At 40.1% G+C, this 22,674-nt stretch overlaps 1 protein-coding gene across 2 annotated transcripts in view; it reads left to right on the plus strand.

Moving 5' to 3' along the window:
- The window catches only part of AGMO (alkylglycerol monooxygenase), a 265,665-nt gene that overhangs the window by 21,687 nt on the left and 221,304 nt on the right, over nucleotides 1-22,674 (plus strand). For both annotated transcript variants that reach the window (XM_074943355.1, XM_074943356.1), the window contains exon 3: nucleotides 2,151-2,302. In XM_074943355.1, coding sequence (XP_074799456.1) covers nucleotides 2,151-2,302 — 152 coding nt within the window. The remainder of the gene's footprint in view (nucleotides 1-2,150; nucleotides 2,303-22,674) is intronic.

Here is a 22,674-nt window from a genome sequence, read left to right on the forward strand (position 1 = left end):
CTCTCTGGCCACCCAGCTCTGAAGGCAGCAGCGCAGAAGTAAAGATGGCACGGTATGGTATTGCTACCCTTACTTCTGCTCTGCGGCTGGTGGGGCGCTGCCTTCAGAGCTGGGCGCCTGGCTAACAGCCGCCGCTCTCCGGCTACCTGGCTCTGAAGGCAGCGCAGAAGTAAGGGTGGCAATACCATGACCGCCCCCCCCCCCACCCGCCAAAAATAACCTTGTAACCTACCTGCAACTCCCTTTTGGGTCAGGACCCCCAATTTGAAAAACTCTGGTCTCCCTCATGAAATCTGTATAGTACAGGGGAAAAGCACACAAAAGACCAGATTTCAACACGGTAGACCAGATTTCACAGTCCATGACGTGTTTTTTCATGGCTGTGAATTTGGTAGGGCCCTAATCATAAAGAGAGAGGTCTCCTCTTTCCCTCAGCTAAGGTCCCTTGCACCTTTCTTTCCCTAAAGCCCTCTGCCTTTTCAGAATAAAAATGGGGACAGGTTGCTGCTCTGTTTGCTCAGTAGTAGCTAAAGTTTAGGACTTTCAACTGGGTTGGCTCTTCATTAATAGAAAAATAGCAGTACAGAGACTCATGGTGTTTCCTTCTAGTGTTCAGCTAACTATTGTTATGGCAACAGGTGCTAATGTCACTGACGTAAAAGCATTCAGGATGAAAGTCTCCACAGAAAGAGTTAAAATGCAGCCTTTGCACCCAAAGAATTGTTAAGAGGACAGAGTGAGTTAAAACGGGCGGGCAGTTAAACCTTTTTGAGGTTCCTTTGTGTTACACTGTAGCTGCATTGCATGATCCTATGTTAGCAGTTTCCGTCTAAATGTTTTCCCAGGTATAAAGCCTGGGAACTGAGGGAGGAAAAAGGAAGTATGTGTTAGGCAGGGGAGATTCTAGGAGAGACCTAGGTATAAGACAGCTTTTGCTTGGTGACAGAATAATAGTGCTTTTACTGAGATTTCTGCAAGAGGGAGTTGCCTATGTGCAGTTGGTGACCCCACTGCTGTTCAAGGAAACAGAAATTGTGTACATTTTGTAAATTAATTACACCAAAAATACCCTGGTTTTGCATCACTGATTTCTTCTCCAACTAAGAAACTGACCTATAAGGTCCAAAAGTCTGCTACCAGTCAGCAAAGATGTAACAATATATTCACAAGTCCTGATTGCTTTGAACAAAAACGGGAAAGACAGCAGCAAAGTTTCACAGAGGCAGTTTCAGCTACAACACACAGTCTCCGGCCCTTTTAGCCACTAGTTTCTTTTCCGATAACCTTGTGTCTGACTCCCAGTACCCGAACCATGGCCTAGAAACCCTTGAGCCCAAAACTATGCTTTCTTCAACCACACAAACTCTCTTGTACTGAGTACTGAGTGAGGGTTATGCCAGGAATGACTGGGAGTTTAATTAGCCATTGTCCAGCAATGCAGCAACACAAAAGAACTCTTCAGCCAACTTTTGTCACATTTTTTCTTTTCCCTCACTTTCTCCTTTGTACTTCCCCCTCTTTTTCTCTAGCCCTAACCTTCAGTCCTGCAGTACTCCTTCCATCAGTCTTTCTAGCGTTTCCCCTCCTACTCTCTTCTTGCCACACACATTCTTTCTTATTCATCCTTAGTCCTTCATCTGGCTATGTTAAATGTATAATGAAAATATTCAGTGTGTTCAGATTTGCCATGGAATTATTCAAATAAGAATAATAATTAGGAGCATCCTAAAAGTATTTCTAACTTGTAGATTAAAAATGAGTTTCTCCCAGTCACATGAATACCTTGACATCTCTGTGCACAATAAATGTGGTCAAAGAAACTGTCTAAAAAGCTTTAGGTAATTTGAAGCTAAGAAGGGACTGAAGATCTCAAAAGAAATAAAAAACACTAGAAGACTTCAGGCTGCAATGGAGAAAAGGTTGAACAGGATGGGACTGTGCTATTTTTTCAGTCTTGGCTCACAATCCTTAGTCAATAGTGGCATTGGAGTCAATGGTAATATTGCCAGAATAAGGCTGCAAGATTGGCCGAGTGGCTTTATGTGTTAGAAAAAAACCCTGCAGACTGAAAAGTACAAATATGCAATAGAACGGATCTATTACTCTAATTCAAAAGGTTCTTGAGAAAACTGTTTTGTTGTATATTTCAGTGTTGTGTCCAGAAGCCTCGAGTTGACTACCTACATCTATGTGTGGGATAACTACAGGCTCTTTGAACTGCGGTGGGACTCACCATGGACCTGGTATATGACATTCCTAGGAGTAGACTTTGTATACTACTGGTTCCATCGCCTGGCCCATGGTAGGACTTAAACAGGTTTTTCATTATATTTGCGTGTGTGCATATTCCATTTATGTATTCTCAAGGTCCACTAAGATTCACTTGAACTTTGAGTGGGAGAAACCGATTTTATAGTTTTTTTTATAATATGGATGTGAATGTAGTAAAATGCAAGACCTAGAATTTTAAAAATATTGCTCCTCTGCTCATAGAATACCACAGAAGGAAAAATTTGGGAGGAAATGTAGGTGGGACATGAATCCTACATGTATTGCTCTAATTTGTGCTTCCGGGATTACTTTAATATTCTGAATGCAGTGACTATGGGTTGACTATAAAAGTGTATCCGCATACTTCATTATAATTTGTTATTACAGTAATTCCCAGATCAGGGCCAGATTCCTTGTGTTAATCACTGTACAGTAAATACAGAATCTTTGCTTACAATACACACTTTCAAAAAGGGAGGGGAATGAGAAACAACATATAAACAAAGTACTGGTAGGTACATAGCTTGTTAGTTTAATCTTTTAAAAAACATGTTCAGTTTGTACTTAGTTTTTAGGAAAAGGCAAAGGTAAAAATATTTTATGCCCAATTTTTAAAAATGTTTTGTTTATATTAAACTCTTAAATATATAGTTATTTTAATTTAACCCTTGCCTATTTCTATTTTTTTAAAATGTATACTTAAAAGAGATTCTCTCTCTGTCTTATAAAAGAGAAAAAGGTAAGGTTTAAAAAGGATAAAGCTATTTTTTACTCTCATGATAGGGGCCATATAAATACTTAGGAATATTGGATAGATAGGTATTTCTGTGCATATTTTTTATGGAAATGTAGTACTTATGGACTTACCTATCTATCCAGCTATCTACTTATATGACTCTCCAATTACCACAGTGTTTTTGTTCTGACCTTTTCTGTTTCTACATTTGAAAATGTGTTAGAGAAATCCTAACATATGGTCTGATCCAAATCCCACTGAAGTCAAAGGAGAAGCAGTCTATTGTCTAAAGGACTTTGGACTGTGGTCTGTAAGGCACAGCCCCCTTGGTTCATAAAAGCATTGATGCATCTGGTGTTAGTTTTCTAGAATGCAGGGAAAGCATTAGCTGGTGAAAATAGATCAGTGGAAAATATGGAAGAAGGTAGGAAATTAGTTTGGGTGGCTGAACTGAGTGGGAGTGAAGAATGGTCTCCGATCAGGATTTAGCACAATGCTGGGTGGGTGCTTAATTAGGAAGGGAAGAAGATAATCAGACAGACAACAGTGATATGGGGAGGAACTCAGGAGTTCATTGGGGAGAGAAGTAAGTGAGGAAGTGGATGGGAGTTGGAACAATGCTAGGGGAAGGAAGAATTTGCTTCTTTGTGAGTAGCTGAGTTTGGTGTGTGGGAAACTGGGAATATGTGTCACAAAAAATGACATCAACAGTACTTGGAGCATTAGATCATAGTGCTGAAGACTGGAAAAACTCAAAGGACACTCCCATTTCTTTTTAAATAAAATTTCTATTAAGTGAAAAGTATTACTAGAAAAATCATATAAATGGATCTGAATTTCCTCCCATTGAAGTTGGTAGCAAAACTCCCATTGACAGAAAAGAGGGAAGGATCAGCCTCTAAATCTCTATAAACACATTTCGTTAATTTCTTTTTGAGAGTAGCTCTGAAGGTCATCCAGCTTCTCTGTTTATGCAGAGAGGGAGAAAGGTGTTGTGTTAATAACCTGCTTGTAATTCCATATTTTTAGGATTTGTCTATACAGCCCTACAGTTAAGTCTATGGGGTATCGCAGAGTGCACTACGCGTTACACTGTAACTCTCCCGTGTGGACACTGTGGGCACAAACTAAAAGGTACCTAGTTCATATTAATGTAGTCCAGCTTGAAAGAAGACTACATTAATGTGAACTAGGTACCTTTTTAGTTTTCACCAGCAACATGTGCATGGGGGAGTTATACCACAGCACACTATTGCATGCTGCAATTCAGACCCCCATAATCCAAACTGCAGGGCTCTGTAGACGTAGCCACAAAATGGATCACACTTGTAATTAAAATGTAAAATTCCAGTTCATACATAATAGTCCGTAAATGTAGTTCAGAAAGTTGTTCTGTTGCAAAACACTGGTCTAGTCCAAACAATGTTGGTGTCATAGAACCATGCTATATAAGTAAGTTCATTATCCTTGAAGGTATCGTAAACTTGCACAATATCAGTTCGGTGCTCCAAATCACGTAACTGACACCACATTCTTATAGAAACCCACTTTACATATAGACAATGGATTAAACAACACTCTGCTCTTTTGTCAAAGAGTGTTGAAAAAATTCAATATCATAATGGCAAGATTGCTAAACAATATATTACTTCAGAACTGGCTAAGCAAAATCTAATGAAAGAGGCACTTTTTAAAAATAAAGAAGAAACCCTTCTGGAAAAACACTCACCACCTTGATATATTTGGGCGCTGAAGTGTAATCGTGAGTTCAAAAGCTCTTTTTGCTTGTAATAGAACTTTAGTCAGAGCCCCCGTGGAATTCAGGAATGGGCCCTACAATGGCGATAACAGTTGTAGGAACTGTATACCCAAGTAAATGCAAAGTGTATGAATTTTAAAAGATATGAATGATGGCACTAAAGGACTATGACTTTCCTACATTTGAAAGTTGTTTCATTATTGATGTTTAAGATAAGACAGTTGCACCTAGAATTATGATTTAAATTCATTCTGTTAGGATTCAGACTATTTGGGGAAAGAATCCAAACAATTAGAAATTCAGCTATTTCTCTTGTAAAAAAAAAAACAACAAAAACCCAGCCTTTGAAATAAAATCAAGCTTTGACTTAGTGTTTGAGAAGCTGTTTTCCTCTTTCCTATGTGTGTGTAATAGCCATTATCACAGACTGAATTTACAAGTGTACTGCAAGGACAGGATGCATTTCTTTGATGTGATCTTACTTTTCAAAGGATGGTGTTAGTCTAAGTGTCCTTATGTGTATGTGTTTCATTGTTTGCAATACTCGCTAAGGAGCTTGAAAATAATCTTTTTTACTACTTAATTGACTTCTTCTGGGGCCTGATTCAAAGTCCACTGAAGTCAATGGGAATAATTTCCTAACTGTGGATTTTTTTTTTTAATGTTTTTAATGGATTTAATTTGACCTGTTTTGTTTGTGGAATAACCTCACTATGGCCTAGAAACCAGGTTTGCTAGATTTTCTGCTTCAGTTTTCAGGGAAGGATAGGTGTGGGATTGTATTACTAGATATTTTTAATCCAGGTACAATCCCGACCAAATTATACACTTTTAAGGTAGTTCAAATATGGATCTGAGTTACTAATCTGATTTACTAATATGCTGGATGATTCTGACATTTGGAGCGGTTTCTGATCTCGAAGCCTGGAACAGGGACCTTAAAGTTTCTTTCAAACTTAAATTGTAAATTGAACTTTGATAGCTTTCTGCTTTTGATTTTACTTTTCCAAGTAAAGGACCCAGGGCCAGAGGGAGTGTTCTGTGAGGAATTCTATGCAGGGATTCCCCAAAATTGTCTGGTCATAAAGGGGTGGAGGTTTGTCCTTCTCCTACCTCTTCAGAAAAGGACATCAGGCCTACCCAACACCTTGAGCTTTCCCCAAGTATCTGTAGGAGGGCCAGAGACACCACAAAAGCTTTGGTTCTCAGAGGGCATGCTGCTTCTGGTCTCTGGAGGATAAGACTCTCTGGCAGCATGTCTCCCTAGGACATCATACTAACATGGACTTTATACTGGCCAGGGAGCACCCCATGGATCCCAAGAGGGATGGTGGTTATATGGAAGGGGTAGTACAGCCTGCTGTAGTATTAACTTTTCTGGTTTAGTTCCACAGGGCTGGAGAAAGGATGATGTGCATTCCCCATGGCCCTGGCTTGTCCATTTAGCCCACTATTTTCACCCACTCCCCCAACAAGGATGTTTGGTCATGTGGAGAGGACTTGACTGGGGAGGGCGAAGGGATAGTGCTGATGTAGCCTTCTTTGAAAAAGAGGAGTAACCCATGTGTGGATTGAAGGAGAGAGGGAGAATTGGGGATTCTGAATGTACAACAATGAAAGCTGGACCAGTGCCCTAGTCAGCAGAGGATACCGAGTCTAGTACTAAGTTCATTAAAGGATATTTTCTTTTTTGCATCAGTGAGGACTGCAAGTTTTTGATAGAAAAGTGTAACACTTATCAGAATGTGTTTGCCACCTCTATTGCTTTGGAGTTTATTGTCAAATCTTATGGCTCTTATTTATCTGACCCTTTCTTGCCTTTATGTGCTGCCTCTTATCTGTGGCTTCTCACATTCTCTGAAGTCAGCATAATGTGAATGGCTTGTGAGGCAAGACCTGATATAAAGGTTAATGGAATATTGGAAGAACTGTACATTTAAAGGATTCATTGTGATTTGTGAGACTGTTAATTTGAGAAACAGCAATGTAAAGTGGTGTGTGACTGTTGTGATTGGAAATGTGGTCAGAAAAAAGAAGATTCCTCTCGAGATCCAAAAACATTCCAGCTTTCTTGTACATAGCAGTATCTCCAGATTTTAAACTTTGTCCGTTTTTTATATGATAAAATGAAACTGACCCACATGAATGAACACCAGTATAATGATGTTGAGTTTAGGAGTGATATTTGAGATAATGCAGATTGAGAAAGGTGTGATCTTAGCCAAAGAAAAATAGAAAACATGGTGAGGTGTAAAGTATCTGGGTAATATTCAGCTCTCATTCTTCTGGGCACAGTGGGAACTTCTTCTGATTGCAATGGGAATTGATCCCCAACGATAAAGGGAACTATATGTGCATTTTAGCAATTCTTTACCTTTTCATAAACAAGATTTAATCTCCCCCCATAGACAGATATGAATTTCAAAGCAAATGTACTTAAAATATTTTCACTTATAAAGAAAGGATCATGTTGAATGTTAACAGGCCAAAATATTACCCTCCCACACGTACATACAGACAAATAAAATATTTTTTAATTTAAAAATGTTAATCTGCAAACTGTCAGCATTCCAACCCAAAGGGTAGAACTGTAATGCTATGTACTTGCAGTTATAATGTTTGTCCAATAGATTTCATTGTGCTGAGACTTCCAGAAAGGGAGTGATTACATAAAAAGATAGAGTCCAGCTTGTTTTGTTTGTAGCTTGTTACTGTTCTTCCTAGTATATGCCTGTTGCTTATAAAGGACGGTGGCTCCCTATATTGTGTCAGTAACGGAGTTAAAGTCTCTGCTCCGAGAGTGGTTGACTCACCTAAGATGCTGAGTTTGTTGTGATAGACAAAGATATCACTATCCACTACTTTTTCCTAACATGGTAGTGTGAGCGGAATGGTGCCCCTGCAAAAATTATTGCCCATCCCTGATCTATAACAACTTCTTCTGATGTGCTTATAACTATCTATAACAGATACTACTCGGGTGTCACATGCTTATAATATCTATTAATTATTTATTAACATTTTATAAACCACTTATACATGAAAATTTAATACAAAATGTGACCTAGATTTCCTCCTATTCCTCTCCTCGATGGCTAACCTGCCTCCTCTGCTCTGCCCACTTCATTAGCTATCTTTCCCTGCATCACAGGGTGTGCTACCTACTAGGGAGTGGTGAGAAAGAACACATTTGGGTAAAAACATGCCCTGGCTAATGTGCTGCTCTCTCTCCAAAATGTACCTAGCTTTAGCAAAGTATTTAATTAGCCTCCACAAACTTCTTTTCCTTGCCTGATCTCAGCCCAAGAAGCCCTGGAATGTGATTCCTTCTGAGGACATGCTCAACTGAGAGGTAATGACATTGACTTGGTGTGCAACAGAATGTAGTAAGAAGAGTGTGGAAGGGATTTTATTAGTACTGCTGAGGTGCTTGTGAATGATTTTGTGGCTATAGATACTGGTGACATCTTTCTCTGAAATTGGCAGTGAAAGTCGCTAGATTTGTCACTGGTCACTTTGACACTTATTTTCTCGCGAGGGAAACCAAAAAGTCACTAAATCTAGTGACAAAGTTGCTAAGTTGGCAACACTGGAAGGGAGTCGTTGAAACGCTATTTCGCAAGAGTCCTGCCCAAAAATAAGGTTGACAGGGGTCCAGTTTTTGACTGGAAAGTCCGGTTGAAGTGGGACTGGTACAGTGTCTGGTCAGATGTACTGACCCGACACCAAAAGTCTGGTTACCACGATTGGAGGGAAACTCCGGGTCATCAACCTGTGCTAGACCCTGCTGAGCCAGGACCGCCTCTTACCTGCATCTCATGGGCAGGCAGGCAGGCTCTGTGTCAGGGGCTGCAGCTCCCATCCCAGCCCTGAGGGAGAGAGAGCTCAGCTTGGTGTGGGGGAAGGGTGGAGAGGATGGAACGATGAGGAAGTGGGAGGGGGAGAGCAACGAGAGATCAGGGCAGGTCCTCGAGGGAACAGGCGGGACGGGGCGGGGCCTCAGGAGAAGAGGTGGGGCAGGGCGAGGTTCCAGTGCTCCTGCTGTAGTGTCCACTTTTCAGAAATTAGAAAGTTGGCAACCCTGCCCACAAAACTCCTGATTGTGGGGAAACATCCAGCAACACTGATTGGCTGGGAAGCTCTGTTTAAATCAGAAAGGCACAAGAAGTTGTCCAAGTAACTAGAGGAAACCCTAGCTGGCTACTACTATTATGGACCCTACCTACTTACCTGACTGCTGAGCCCTGCCTTTCTGCCTGTTCCTGCTTCCCTGTCTGTTCCCAGTTCCTGCTTTTCTGCTGCACTCCAGGTCCCTGCTCCTATGCCCCATCCCTGCCTCTGTTTCCAGCTCTCACCTCCGGCTTGGCACCTGTCTCCAGCTCCAGCCTTTGACTTGGTACCTGATGCGGTCTTCTGACTCTAACCATTAGTCCTATCTGCTCACGCCCAGGTCTTTCTAGTTAATTACATATTTGAAATGACTACTGACTTATAAAAATCCTAAACTTTAGCTAGTGCTGCCCTTTAGTTTGCCTGGGAATTTAAAAAAGAAAAAAAGTAATAATTTTTGTTCTGGGAATGGGGACATGGGTTTGAAAGCATCTAACTTACTGTGCATAGAAACAGTTCATTTGACATACTTTTCCAAGTATGCTGTTGAAAACCTATGTAAATGGTGCCTAACGCTTGTAGCTTTTGAGCTATTAATGTACGTGAGCAAGAATCTGAATTATTCTGGATTTGAGAGTTATGCTTTTTACAATTTTGAGTTTTTGTTTTTTGCTTGTATCGGGTTTTTAAAAATGAATCCATTACATTATATAAGTCTGTAAATGTTATCCAGCTGGGATATCAGGCCCACAACATTCTTTCAAACAAGCAATATCAGAAAACTCAACCGGAGAGTTGTATTTTGGAATTTCAGCTAATTACCCAGTTGACGGTATCACAGCTACATTGCTCTTCTCTCTTCCTTTTCTGTCTGTCCGTATCTTTGTTTGTATATTTTTGCAAAAGTGTGCGGGAAAGATTGGTATATGGAAACCAAAGTGGGGGTGTGTGTAAAGCCTTGATTTCCCTGATCCCGTTTAAACCTATGTTTAAGCTGTGTTGCTTATTTCAATTCAGGATATTTCATCTCTATATATTTACCTAAAATTGAATTGCCCAATAATACCTGTCCATTGAACAAACAAAATGTTCAAGTCACAGGATTCCAAGCTTTATTTTAAATAAATGTACTTCTCAAGATAGATCTGAAAAGCCTGGGAGTGTGAAATGGCATAGTTAGTTGCAGTGCCAGCTTTACTATACCAGCCTCTCTCCTGACCTAGAAGCATGCTTGAGATAGCTAGATGTTGAGAGAGCTGCATGCTGATTTCATGCTTTACCTTTCTGTTGAAACTTCCAAGAAGGTTGCGAAGTGTAGTGGTGGTTTTGTGATATGGAAAATTGCTTTTGAATAATTAGACTGAGAAGAAACCCATTCCACATAAACCACTGAACAGCAATGGTAGCAATCTCTGGTTTATACAACTCTCAAGTAGGACTGGTGACCTAGAGAAGTGAAAGGGTCTGTCCTTATCACAGCTGATGGCCCTTTAAGGCTACCAAGCGTCACCCACGCTTTCTGTAATGATAACGAAGTAAATGCTGTTCTTTTCCTGTTGCACTAGCAAAAATGCCTGCTCTTTATTTATTGCTCTGTTTCTCTGTCTGTATAGCTGCAGCAGCAACAGTTTGCATGGAAATACACAGTAATGAAGCCTTATCTTGGTTAGCCCCTCTGCTTTATGGCAGCAGTTAGCTAACGTGTTATGATGATAAACAATGCTTTTGCACTTTTGACATTTCTATAGAAGTGCTTTACAAACATTGCTGAATTTAGCATTCTTGTGAGATGGGTAGGAATGTATTAATAATCCTCATTTACAGATTGGATGTGTATTGCCTCTTTTACATCATTCTCAAAGGTTCTGGGGGCGGGGTAGAGTCATGGACTCTGGTGTGGAGTTGGGCTGTTGTAGAAGGCTCAAAATTCCTCCCTCAGGAAGGCTCTTAGGGCTCTTCTACACTGGCATGGTACAGCGCTGCAACTTTCTCACTCAGGGGTGTGAAACCTGCAAACCCCCTCCCCCCCCCCCCCCGAGCGCAGCAAGTTTCAGCGCTGTAAAGTACCAGCGTAGACAGTGCACCAGTGCTGGAAGCCGCGCTCCCAGTGCTGGTAGCTACGCCCCTCATGGAGGTGGGTTTTTTTAGAGCTCTGGGCTCTGCCGCAACTACACAAGCCACGTTAGAGCGTTGCCACAGCTGTAGGCTAGCCCTTACGCTGTCTCTTATTTTGTGTTGCATAATACAAGTAGAAGTTCTATCTTTGCAGTACCAGGGCCAAGGATTTATCCATAATTTAGAAACTTCCTTATGTTTAATGCCAGTGAGCAGATATGATAAACTAGAAATAAAATTGGACATATCATTGTGTTCCTTTCCTTCAGCTACTCTGAAAACGTGAATCTGAAATTACTGTGATTTCAGGTAGTTTTTCAGTGTTTCTAGATATTTATAGAATTGGAAGGTACTATGACTTTTTTTGGTATGAAAATTGTTTGAATAATTGAAATTTTTTCAAGAGGCTGTACAAACCCAAATCACATTAGAATTACCTAAAACATGATTTGGCCTGGCTGTGGCTAGAACCTCACGCTAATAACTGACTTGTCTACATTACAGTTATAAAGGACAATAGTAATAATAAAACCTTAATGAGTGCCTTTGTAAATATAAAAAGTGTGGGTTTGTTACTATGAATAAATATCCTAGAATGAGCTTTGTGAATGAATACAAGCACAATTTGTTTTATTTTAAAATGGCAAGCACTTCCTTTCAGTATATTTACTCAGATTTTTAGAAGCTGGATGACTGTGAAGGTTTCATTCTTTGATAAAATTCTAGTGAGACCATCGGCACTTAGAATCTTTTGTTATGCATTTTAAGATTAATTAAATGTAATGACAATTAATATTTAAAATGTGTATGGAGGAAAGAAAATGTTGCTGCTTCTTGGCCAGGTTTTTTGCATGTATGTTTCCTCCAATGCATCTTTATTGCCTTAATTACAAGTATTTAAAGCTGCCAAAAATGCTTTTTGAGCACAGGAAAGGCAGTCTTTTCCCCAGGACACTCTGTATAAACTGAGAGTATATTGTTGGAAGATATAACCTGAAAAAAATGACTAAACCAGATTTTTTCCTTTCTTCTGTATGTTTAATAGCTAGGAATATGATTAGACTTGTTTTGATGTCACTTTTACAGTCTGTTTTTTCAATCCCAGTCCAACTACACAGGAAATTTAAGTAATCTGTATTAATTCTCAATTACATTTGAGGGTCAGTAATTCATCAAGGCAACTGTTGAATGGTTTAAAAGTGAAATTGTTTGTTTAGCCTTTATAATCAAATCACATGCTTAAAACGTAACAGAACACAGGCAGGTTATTATGAAAAGATATTCATGATGCAAACTCTCATATGCAGTAATACAAAGCTATATTAGGAGATCAGCATGTGAAACTTCAGGTGAATTGGCTTGTCTTTAATGAAGTTAGTTTAAAAAAACCAAAACTTGAAATTGGAAGATGGCTTAAATTTTGACTATGAAATAATTGACTGGCACTCTTCTCTAGTTAATGTACTTTTTAAAATAAGAACACAATGAAAACAATGCTTAGTTCTTATGTAGCCCTTCTCATCATTAGGTCTCAAAGTGCTTTACAAAGGAAGTCAGTGTCATTATCCCCATTTTACAGATGGGGAAACTGATGCATGAGGAGGTGAAGTGATTTGCCCAAAACCAGTGGCAAACCTGGGAATAGAACCCATATTTCCTGACTCCCAGTTTAGGTAGGCCACACTGTCTTCTCCCTAATTTTATCAATTAAAAACTAATCTAGATTACAACATGTGGTGTGGAACCAAGTTAATGTTTTTGTGGTGATTTTAGTATTTGAATTTCTTGTTTTGCATGTTTAAAATCTTAATATTTCATTAATGTAGGATTTTCCTCATAATATATTAATAAAGTACATAAATTAGTCTTTATTGTTGTCTAGGAGCTGAGGAGTTTATTCTTGAATTTACTGTCTATATTTATTTTTAATCCGTAATGTTTTTTTTTAAAGTCTATTTTAGGATCTAGCAACATTTGCCATATATTAAGAAATATAATCACATAATAAATACAATCACATATGTATGCACTCTGTGGCTGCAGAAGTACATATTCACAGACTGAAAACCACAGTCAAAGGAATCCAGACTGCTTATTTTTATACTTACTGGTATCCCAGGGAAAAAGGTAAAGATCAGTTTATAAAACCTGGACAAAAGAAGGATGTAACTTTTTCTGTTCTCCCTTGGGATGAATCTCAGCTGAAATAACTGACAGTTTTTGGACTTACAGAAGGAAATGATGAGGTAAGATAAATATCCAGATGTTTGCTGGCCAGATGTATAAGCTTACATTCTGGAAGACATGAATGCTATACCTGTGTCTTCTGAGAGGAAGTTGTAAATAGTAAACATACAAACTCTTTATCTTTGCAGTTCTGAAAAATTTTGAGTTTCGAAGTAAAACTTCAAGTTATATCTTTTTGTTTTACTTACCAAATAGCTTCATGAGAAGAGATCTTATAACCAGCTTCAAATATAAATCCGTACAGTACAAGAGTTTTTTTTTTTAAATAATCATTACATCTGTAAGGCTAATTTGACACCCTTGGTTCATTGTTTTTAATATAGGGAAGATCTAGTTTACAAAAGTGTCTTGGTTTTCCATCATAAGGAAATAGGTGTGCCATCTTTTTGCAAGTTTCCTATGTTCTATTCCCATGTTTCAAGCCATTTATTTCCCAAAAATGCAAAGTTTGACTTTTACCACTCTTTCACCTGCTTACACTGATTCTCTCCCTGTCCCACCTAACACAGAGATCTGTTTCTTTTCAAGTAAATTGTTAGAAGTGGCTCCCTGCACATGCAGCAGTAAAGCTCATCTCTGTCTGTACTTGCTTTCAGAGTCAGGGAAAGGGGAAAGAACAGCCTCATGTAAGTCATGTAAATAAGTTAGCTGCTAGGACTTATGAACCAGATGTAGTAGCTCCAGGAAAAAATGTTAGATTTGAGGAATATTCTTCCCATATGGGAAGAAGTATCTTAAAATTGGCAAAGAAAAACAAGTCCCTAAAAACTTCCAGGGATAAATTTTGAAAAGTGGCCTCTAAATGTACACCTATAATTGCTGCCCATGCATTTTTGATCATTAATAACATGGAGGAGACTTCTCTGTAGGCGATCAGGAACAAGAGGTCCTTGGCATGACTGTAGGACTGAGGTGAAAGTGACCCCTTCTAGAATGCAGGCAAGTTGTTACTGCCCAGACCTCTCCCTCCTAGGGCTGGAATAACTCCCATGGCCTGCATGGCCCAAGAGAAGGGTGAATATCAGAGCCTGGATAGGAACTGACAGTTTATGGGAGATGATGAACTCATTTATACAAAGTCCTCATTCCTAGAGAAGCTCCAAAACAAGCATGTGCAAATCTGTGTCTTTTTTTCTCTTTTTGGGCTTATGCCATTGGTTGATCATTCCCTGGGCTAGGTGGTCCCACTGCAACTGCCAGAACATGCAAGCTTGCATGGGGCCCACAATTTCAGGTGGACCCAGCCTTTAGTTTTGTAATTCATTTTATTTATCATAGAATCATAGAATATCAGGGTTGGAAGGGACCTCAGGAGGTCATCTAGTCCAACCCCCTGCTCAAAGCAGGACCAATCCCCAATCAAATCATCCCAGCCAAGGCTTTGTCAAGCCTGACCTTAAAAACTTCCAAGAAGGAGATTCTACCACCTCCCTAGGTAACACATTCCAGTGTTTCACCACCCTCCTAGTGAAAAAGTTTTTCCTAATATCCAACCTAAACCTCCCCCACTGCAACCGGAGACCATTACTCCTTGTCCTGTCCTCTTCTACCACTGAGAATAGTCTAGAACCATCCTCTCTGGAACCACCTCTCAGGTAGTTGAAAGCAGCTATCAAATCCCCCCTCATTCTTCTCTTCTGCAGACTAAACAATCCCAGTTCCCTCAGCCTCTCCTCATAAGTCATGTGTTCCAGACCCCTAATCATTTTTGTTGCCCTTCGCTGGACTCTCTCCAATTTATCCACATCCTTCTTGTAGTGTGGGGCCCAAAACTGGACACCGTACTGCAGATGAGGCCTCACCAATGTCGAATAGAGGGGAACTATCACGTCCCTCGATCTGCTCGCTATGCCCCTACTTATACATCCCAAAATGCCATTGGCCTTCTTGGCAACAAGGGCACACTGCTGACTCATATCCAGCTTCTCATCCACTGTAACCCCTAGGTCCTTTTCCGCAGAACTGCTGCCTAGCCATTCGGTCTCTAGTCTGTAGCGGTGCATGGGATTCTTCCGTCCTAAGTGCAGGACCCTGCACTTATCCTTATTGAACCTCATCAGGTTTCTTTTGGCCCAATCCTCCAATTTGTCTAGGTCCCTCTGTATCCTATCCCTACCCTCCAGCGTATCTACCACTCCTCCCAGTTTAGTATCATCCACAAATTTGCTGAGAGTGCAATCCACACCATCCTCCAGATCATTTATGAAGATATTGAACAAAACCGGCCCCAGGACCGACCCCTGGGGCACTCCACTTGACACCGGCTGCCAACTAGACATGGAGCCATTGATCACTACCCGTTGAGCCCGACAATCTAGCCAACTTTCTACCCACCTTATAGTACATTCATCCAGCCCATACTACTTTAACTTGCTGACAAGAATACTGTGGGAGACCGTGTCAAAAGCTTTGCTAAAGTCAAGAAACAATACATCCACTGCTTTCCCTTCATCCACAGAATCAGTAATCTCATCATAGAAGGCGATTAGATTAGATTTATTTATGTGTTAAAATGTGCCCAGCCTATGCTGTGCACATACATTATAAAAATATTAAAACAACAGTTAAAATAAGGACCCAGTCTCCTTCCAAAATTCCACAGCTCAAAACCACAGACTCTTCCAACCAAAATCTCTACCCGACTTACTCATTCCTCCCCAGAGCCCTGGGAGAACAGATAGCCCCTGCAGCATGACCTAAAGGTCACCAATTGCAGGCTCTGTAAGCATATAAAAATAGTCTGCTTCATTTTCAGTATAATCCTGTGTAATGCTGCTACAAAGAATATTATACACAGACAAAGGGTGAGGGAAGGTGATACAATGTACAAGTAAGGTGATCAGGGTAATACCAGGCACACACCTTGCTAGTTCCATATCTTTATATAGAGACAAGAAAGAGGAGAGGAAAACTGAGAGATAAGGAGAGGGGACAATGAATGGGAAGAGTGAGGACAGTCAACTGAGAAGCTGCAGTGGTAGAAGTGGGGTGCGATGAAAAGGTAACAACAACCAATAACAATACAGTGAATGAGAGAAAACATACAGTCCAATTTTCAGAGTTGTATGGAGGACTGGAGGATGTAAAGGTTCTTCCCTGTGCCAAGGGGAGTTGCAGCCGCTATCTTCCATGTGCGGGAGGAGAGAGGAGTCTGGTGGGCCGAGTGCTCCAGGTGGGTCCTTCACAGTTTGGTGGTAAGCAATACAGGGGGGGAGGGGGGGTTGAAGGCCCAGCCCTACCCTCTTCACTCTTGGATGTGAAGGATTCCCCAGGACATGGGGATTTCCAGAGTCTGTCCCTGGCAAACTCCTTCTGTTTGCTGCTGATGTTTCCTCATGTGCAGGGGCATGGAAAGAGTGGAGATTACACATATATTACTTGGTTTGGACAATGTCGGTTAGGATGGCGAAACAATAATGTGTGAGGCAGTTCACAAGGCTAGTATATAGTGACAGTATCATCAGCTCTGTCATTTGCAATTTGATCATTTGGAGGTTTTTAAACCTTCAAGTGATCTCCCTACTCCCCACCTTGCTGATTTTCAAATTGGCCACCATTTCCTATTTTACTTTGGGTAAGGTTGAAGCCAAGCAAAATGGATTTTGGTCCCTGTAGTTTCTACATGTGGAGTGAGGCTGATCCTAGTAACAATGACTATCAACTCCCCTTGGTTTTCAAAAAGACTGAAGCCAGACTGCCCTTAGGGAAAATGACTGACTATATACAGTCAAATGGGTAGACAGGACATTGAGGAGACAGGGTGGTGAAGGGCAGAAGAGAAGTGCAAAAGGAGAGTGAGGCCTTCACAGGGCAAAGTGTGGGGGAGGTAAGAGAGACTCAGGAGAGTACCGGGGGAATATCTGTGGCAGAAGCACGATGTTACCAAGTCCAAGTGCTCAAAAATCCTGAGTTGGCTTAAAAATTACATTGATTTTTTTAATGGGGAATTTTTCCTTTGCTTTCCGCTGTCTGAGCCATTAGGGTACACTCGCTTCCTGTTTTCAAACCTTTTCCCACCACCACAAGGACTAGAAACTTACTTGAAAAATAATGAAAGCTGAGAATCTCATGCAACTGTTGATTACAGAAACTGTGCCTTTAAGAAAAATGCCAAAATATCATGAGACTCATGATAAAATTGCAAGGGTTGGTAACTTTGGAAGCAGGAGGAGAGACTGAGAGGGTTGGGGGAAGCAGAAGGAGACTAAAAGGAGCACAGGGATAAGTGTCTAATGGTGGAGCAGAAGAGGGCTGAAGGTGAAAGGGAATGTGGGGCAATCAAGAAGTGACTGAGGGTGTGAGGAGGAGCAGAAGACAGAGCAGGGGGAAGATGGGGCCCAGGAGGAAGTCTTAAGGGCAATGGCAGAATGTGAGGAGTGGGAGGGAGGTGCAGGAGGAGAGCGCGGATAGTGATAATAACAGGAGATGGGAATGGATAGAATCACAGCTCCTGTACTCTAGAGGTTAATGGTGAAATCGCGGCCCATTTAAGTGAATAGGAGTTTTGCAGTTTCAGACAATAGCTGGGATTTTGCCCCAGAATTGGGAAGTGGAGTCCTGAATGCAGCCAGCTGCGAGGCCTGTATTTTTCCATGTGCTTTTAAGATTGAATTTTGAACCTGAACTGATCACACAGCTTGTGGGAGGACAACTTCTTCCCCAAAGGGTCAAAAACCAGATAAATACGCCTCTCCTCCACCAAGTTATTTTTTAAAAACCTCATGATTTTGAGCCAGTTCAATTATTTTTTCAATGTGTGCAGTTGGCACTCCTGGGTATCTGCCTGGAAGATCAGGCAAACCTACCTCCACTTTGCTTCTCATAGGTAACATGGCAATAGGGAGTGTTCAGGAAGGATTTCAATGTAGTATTTTCTTCTTAGCAGTGCATCCATTCAGAGATTTAACATTTTTAGCTTCATTTAGATATCCCTGAACAGATGCACTATTGATTATTAATATACTGCACTGAGGAGTATCATGAATTTTTCTATAGGAATAACATCTAACGCTTAGTTTCGTTCACGCTGAAAGATACCTCAATGTTTTACAAATGCACCAAATGGATACAGAAACTATGTGCAGAGATCATTTCATTTACCTTTGTAGCAGAGCACAATTACAATACAAACTTTAGGACAGGAAGTGAAGAATAATACTGTAATCAGTTAAAATTGCAGGGGAATTTATGTAGTCAGAATGTAATTATGGAAGGGAGAACTTGGTCAGGAAGCAGGATTAACTTTCCTGCTCTTTTGAAAAGTGCCAGAGGATTGTTAATAGCTATAAATGGTCAGGATGTTGGTTTTACGTATCAACCAAATGATAGCACTTGCAACAGAAGGGTGCACTTTAATGTTATGCTGAGGAATTGCTTAATTTCTGACTCAGTGATAAAGATGTATCCTACGGAAACAGGATCTAAACTTCCTTGTGCAGTTTAACTTACTTGAAGGTCTCATGTCCAAATATCGACCCAATCCTTATTAGCTTGTCAGATCTAACGTGATCACAGCACATTTGTTACGTAGCTGCAGGCTTGAATAAGTTAAATAGGAAATTACTTCACCAAATTTGGATCCTCTGATGTAAGCAGAACACTTTTAACTATGTATCATGGCACAAGGACATGTTGACAGCTGTTTGGCTGCAGGGTTTCTTTCAGTTTTTGCCTGTTTTGCTACTCAGACCAAATATGCTGAATTTTTAATTCAGTGCTCTAAGGTAGTTCTAAATTTTTCCCTTTGATATGTTGTATATTTGGGTCTATATGCCAATCACTGAATCCAGTAGTGAGATAAATGTTTGTCCCCTAGTGTTTCAAAATAGTATCTTAATCACCCTAACGTTGGTGTAATTATGTGGCCATTACTCTGCACATTATGTTGAAAATGTACACTTCACGGTGTCAAGAAATAATACAATAGAGATTTAACTTCTGACAAAGAAATAACAAGCACGAGTAGCTACTAAATATTGACCGTCAAAATCCACATGCAGGGAATAATGCCTACTTCAGGCAGAAATTTGCTGTATCTCTGTTTTGTTCTAAGGAAACTTAGCTCATCTTAACTTTGGAATGTTAACTGAAACCAAAATATTGCAATCCACAAGTCTGACTCAGGTAAATGCTATATTGGTAGCTGCTTTGAATATTTGACATTAACAAGGTCAAAATGAACTACAGTGTAATAGTTATTCCCATACATCAGCCACATAGTATTTAAACATTAATTTTAAGCCTGATGTTATTCTTCAGGCAAGTCAGATTTAACCAGTGACTTGCCAAATTTAGAGGTACAAAATTATTTTTTAGTTTTTAATCTTTTAGATTGAAATGAGAGTAGACTTTTTAAAATTAATTAGCCCACCGATATGTTAATATTTTGGATAGATTATTTTATTTGGCAGTTTTGAGATTTGGATTTTTTTTTTAAAAGTCCATATTAGATTCCTTTTTTCTCAAGTCATTGTTTTAATCATAATCTAAATATATTCCCTTAATACTGTGATCTGCTAGGTTAATAAAGTACATTTGAAAATGCAGATCATTCAAAAGATTAGACAGTATAACAATATATGTGCAATTTATTGATTCATGCACTTTAATGTAAAATTAGTACTGTGAAGACTAGTTTGAATCTGCTACTGAAAAAAGCAGACAAGTTAAATTGATTGACGGTACTACAATTGACCTTACTATATCGGTACATTTTGTAATATAGGGTGAAATAACAATGAATACTCTGCCTATTTAATGATCTTTTCAGGGTTAATATAGCTTTTAACATGTACATCAGCATGGATTCCAGTAAGCAATGTTGTTTACATCAGATGTCCATTGGCCAGTCCTTCTGATCAAATAGCATATTGAATTCAAGAGTAAGAGTGTGACAGACCCATATCCTGTTTTAAAGAAATATAACAGAAAGCTAACATCTGCCTGCTTGGCTTCATGTGGTGGACAAAAGTTTAGCAGCAAGTTACAAAATATTAATCCTTTGTGCTCACTAAAGTATGCCTGACATCATGAGCACAATTCTATGGTATTTCTTGGAGTAAGACTTTCCAAGCCTGTAAAGAAAATGTTTTTGCAAGGAGCCTTTCTTTGTCCTGACATTTGAATGAGGACACAATTCACCATGAACCTTTTACTCTTCCTCTTCCCTCGGAGAATAATGAAAGGAGTCCATTCATTGCAGTCTCTTGGTGTTTTCACAGAAAAATCATACATAACAGTCCATCAGCACAGGCCCACTCCTCATCTGAAACATGAGTAAAGCTTGGAACTAGAGCACTTTATGCCCATTGCATATTTCTACCAGTGGGCTGGACTTTTGCTATTGTTAATAATCTTGAAACTAGAACTGACATCCCAAAATAAAAGAAACAGATTATGAAAAAAATATTTAAAAAGAGCAATCCTGTAGGCACTTGCTTATCAGGTAAATATACCACACAGTTATACTGGAAAATATGTAACTGTTTGATTATTATGCAAAGCTTTTTTTCTTTTTTTTTTTTAAATGACGCTAGAAAATGGCCTCTTCTCAATTTGCAGATTGAGAACATTCCTTAGGGAGCTGTGACAGGATGTTTTCTGTTAACCTCATTTTAATTTTTTTTTCAACTAGACAAGGAAAACCATTTCTTACTGGTCATTGTTTCCTTATATGTCTAGGTAATAAAGTTGTATCTAAGAAAGCAGTTGCTAGAAAATTCTGTTATCTATTTTGAATTTTTGGAAACTGTATTTACCTGGTGCTGAATAACTGAAGAATTCCTCCAGAAGAATATGTCACAGCTATGCTAGTGCCAAATAAATCTAGTGGTGTGACATGGATAGTAAAAGACTTCATAAAAAGTGGAATCTAGCTCTAAGGGCTATACTTGCGAAGCATAATGTGGGGTCTGAGCTGCATGACTTCCATCACACGCAGCAAGAGTGATGAGGCTGTAATCCCATTTAAACATTTAAAAATATTACCTGAATGTAAAGTGCTACTGTACCTACTGTATCTTAGGGAATGTCTACACTGTAGGTTAAACTTATCGTCAGTAGAACTCTAGCCCACTGGCTCAGTGTTTGCAAGCCTGGGTTTAAGCTTCCACAGTGAATATTGACTCTAGGTTTAGAATTTTTGCACCTGAGTGTCTGGCATCTATGTTGCATTTTGCAATCCCAAGTCAGACAAGCCTCTCACTGGGCTTTCTAGCACTCTCCACAGCCTTAGCCGCTCTCGACCTTCGTTCATGGTGCAGTGTGGGAAAATCTGACTATCAAGCCTTCACATTACAGGAAGTAGTTGCAGCCTGCTATGCTCAGCCTGTTGAGCCATCTTTTGGGTCTGCATGCAACTGGAGCCAGAAGCATGGAGGATTCGCCATTTGAAGAACTTGTCCTGCTTGAGTGTTCACTCCTATTTCAGGAAACAGACAGAGCATCCATAAGACGCTGGTGGACATTATGGCAGCATTTTTGACCTACCTAAGGAGGAGAAGGATGATACAGATGTAGCAGACTCACATTAGCTGATGCTGATCACGACTCTTAAACAGCTGCTGATACATCCTATGTAGACCAGCACATCTGGAGCAGAGCCACAACCATAGACTGGTGGGATCACATTGTCATGCGGACCTGGGATGACCAGTAGTGCGTCCAAAACTTCTGCATGAAGAAAGCTACATTCCTGGAGCTTTGTGAGCAACTCGATCCAACCCTGCAGACTCACAACATATGCGCGAGAGCAGCCTTGTTGGTTCAGAAGCCAGTTCCTTTAACCATCTGGAAGCTGGCTACCCCAGACTGCTGCAGATCCATTGTTAACCATGTTAATGTTGGAAAGCCAACTGTAGATAGAGTGCCTCAGAAACCTTTACCACCAATGAAGCATGTGGTTTACCCAAATGTGGTGGGTATGAAAAATATCCCTGAAGTAATTTCTAGTTTTGAGAGAATGAGGTTTCCAAACTGTGCTGGGGTCATTGATGGGACTCATATTCCCATAGTTTGCCCTTCTCAAGGAGCACATGAGTACATAAACTGGGGAAATAGTCCATTGTTATGCAGACCCTCGTGGACCACAGAGGTCAATTTAAGGATTTTGATATCGGCTGTACTGAAAATTGGAAGTCTACCTTCATGGTCAGGCAAGGATAGTATTCCCAGCAAATGACATTGTCATAAATGGAGTTACTGTCCCCACTGTTATACTAGGGGACCCGTGTACCACCCTTTCGCCTTGGCTTATGAAGCCATATTCTGATTTTAGAGGGCCTGGCAAAAGACTCACAGCTGGTGTAGAATGGTGGTTGAATGTGTGTTTGGCAGATTGAAATCCCGCTGGTGCAGTTTACAGAACCATTTGGATTCCAGTGTCATCAATGCTATTCACATTATCGTGGCTTGCTGTGCTCTTCATGATGTTTGTGAA

Source organism: Natator depressus, chromosome 2, assembly GCF_965152275.1.
Source record: "Natator depressus isolate rNatDep1 chromosome 2, rNatDep2.hap1, whole genome shotgun sequence".
Classification (NCBI taxonomy): domain Eukaryota; kingdom Metazoa; phylum Chordata; order Testudines; family Cheloniidae; genus Natator; species Natator depressus.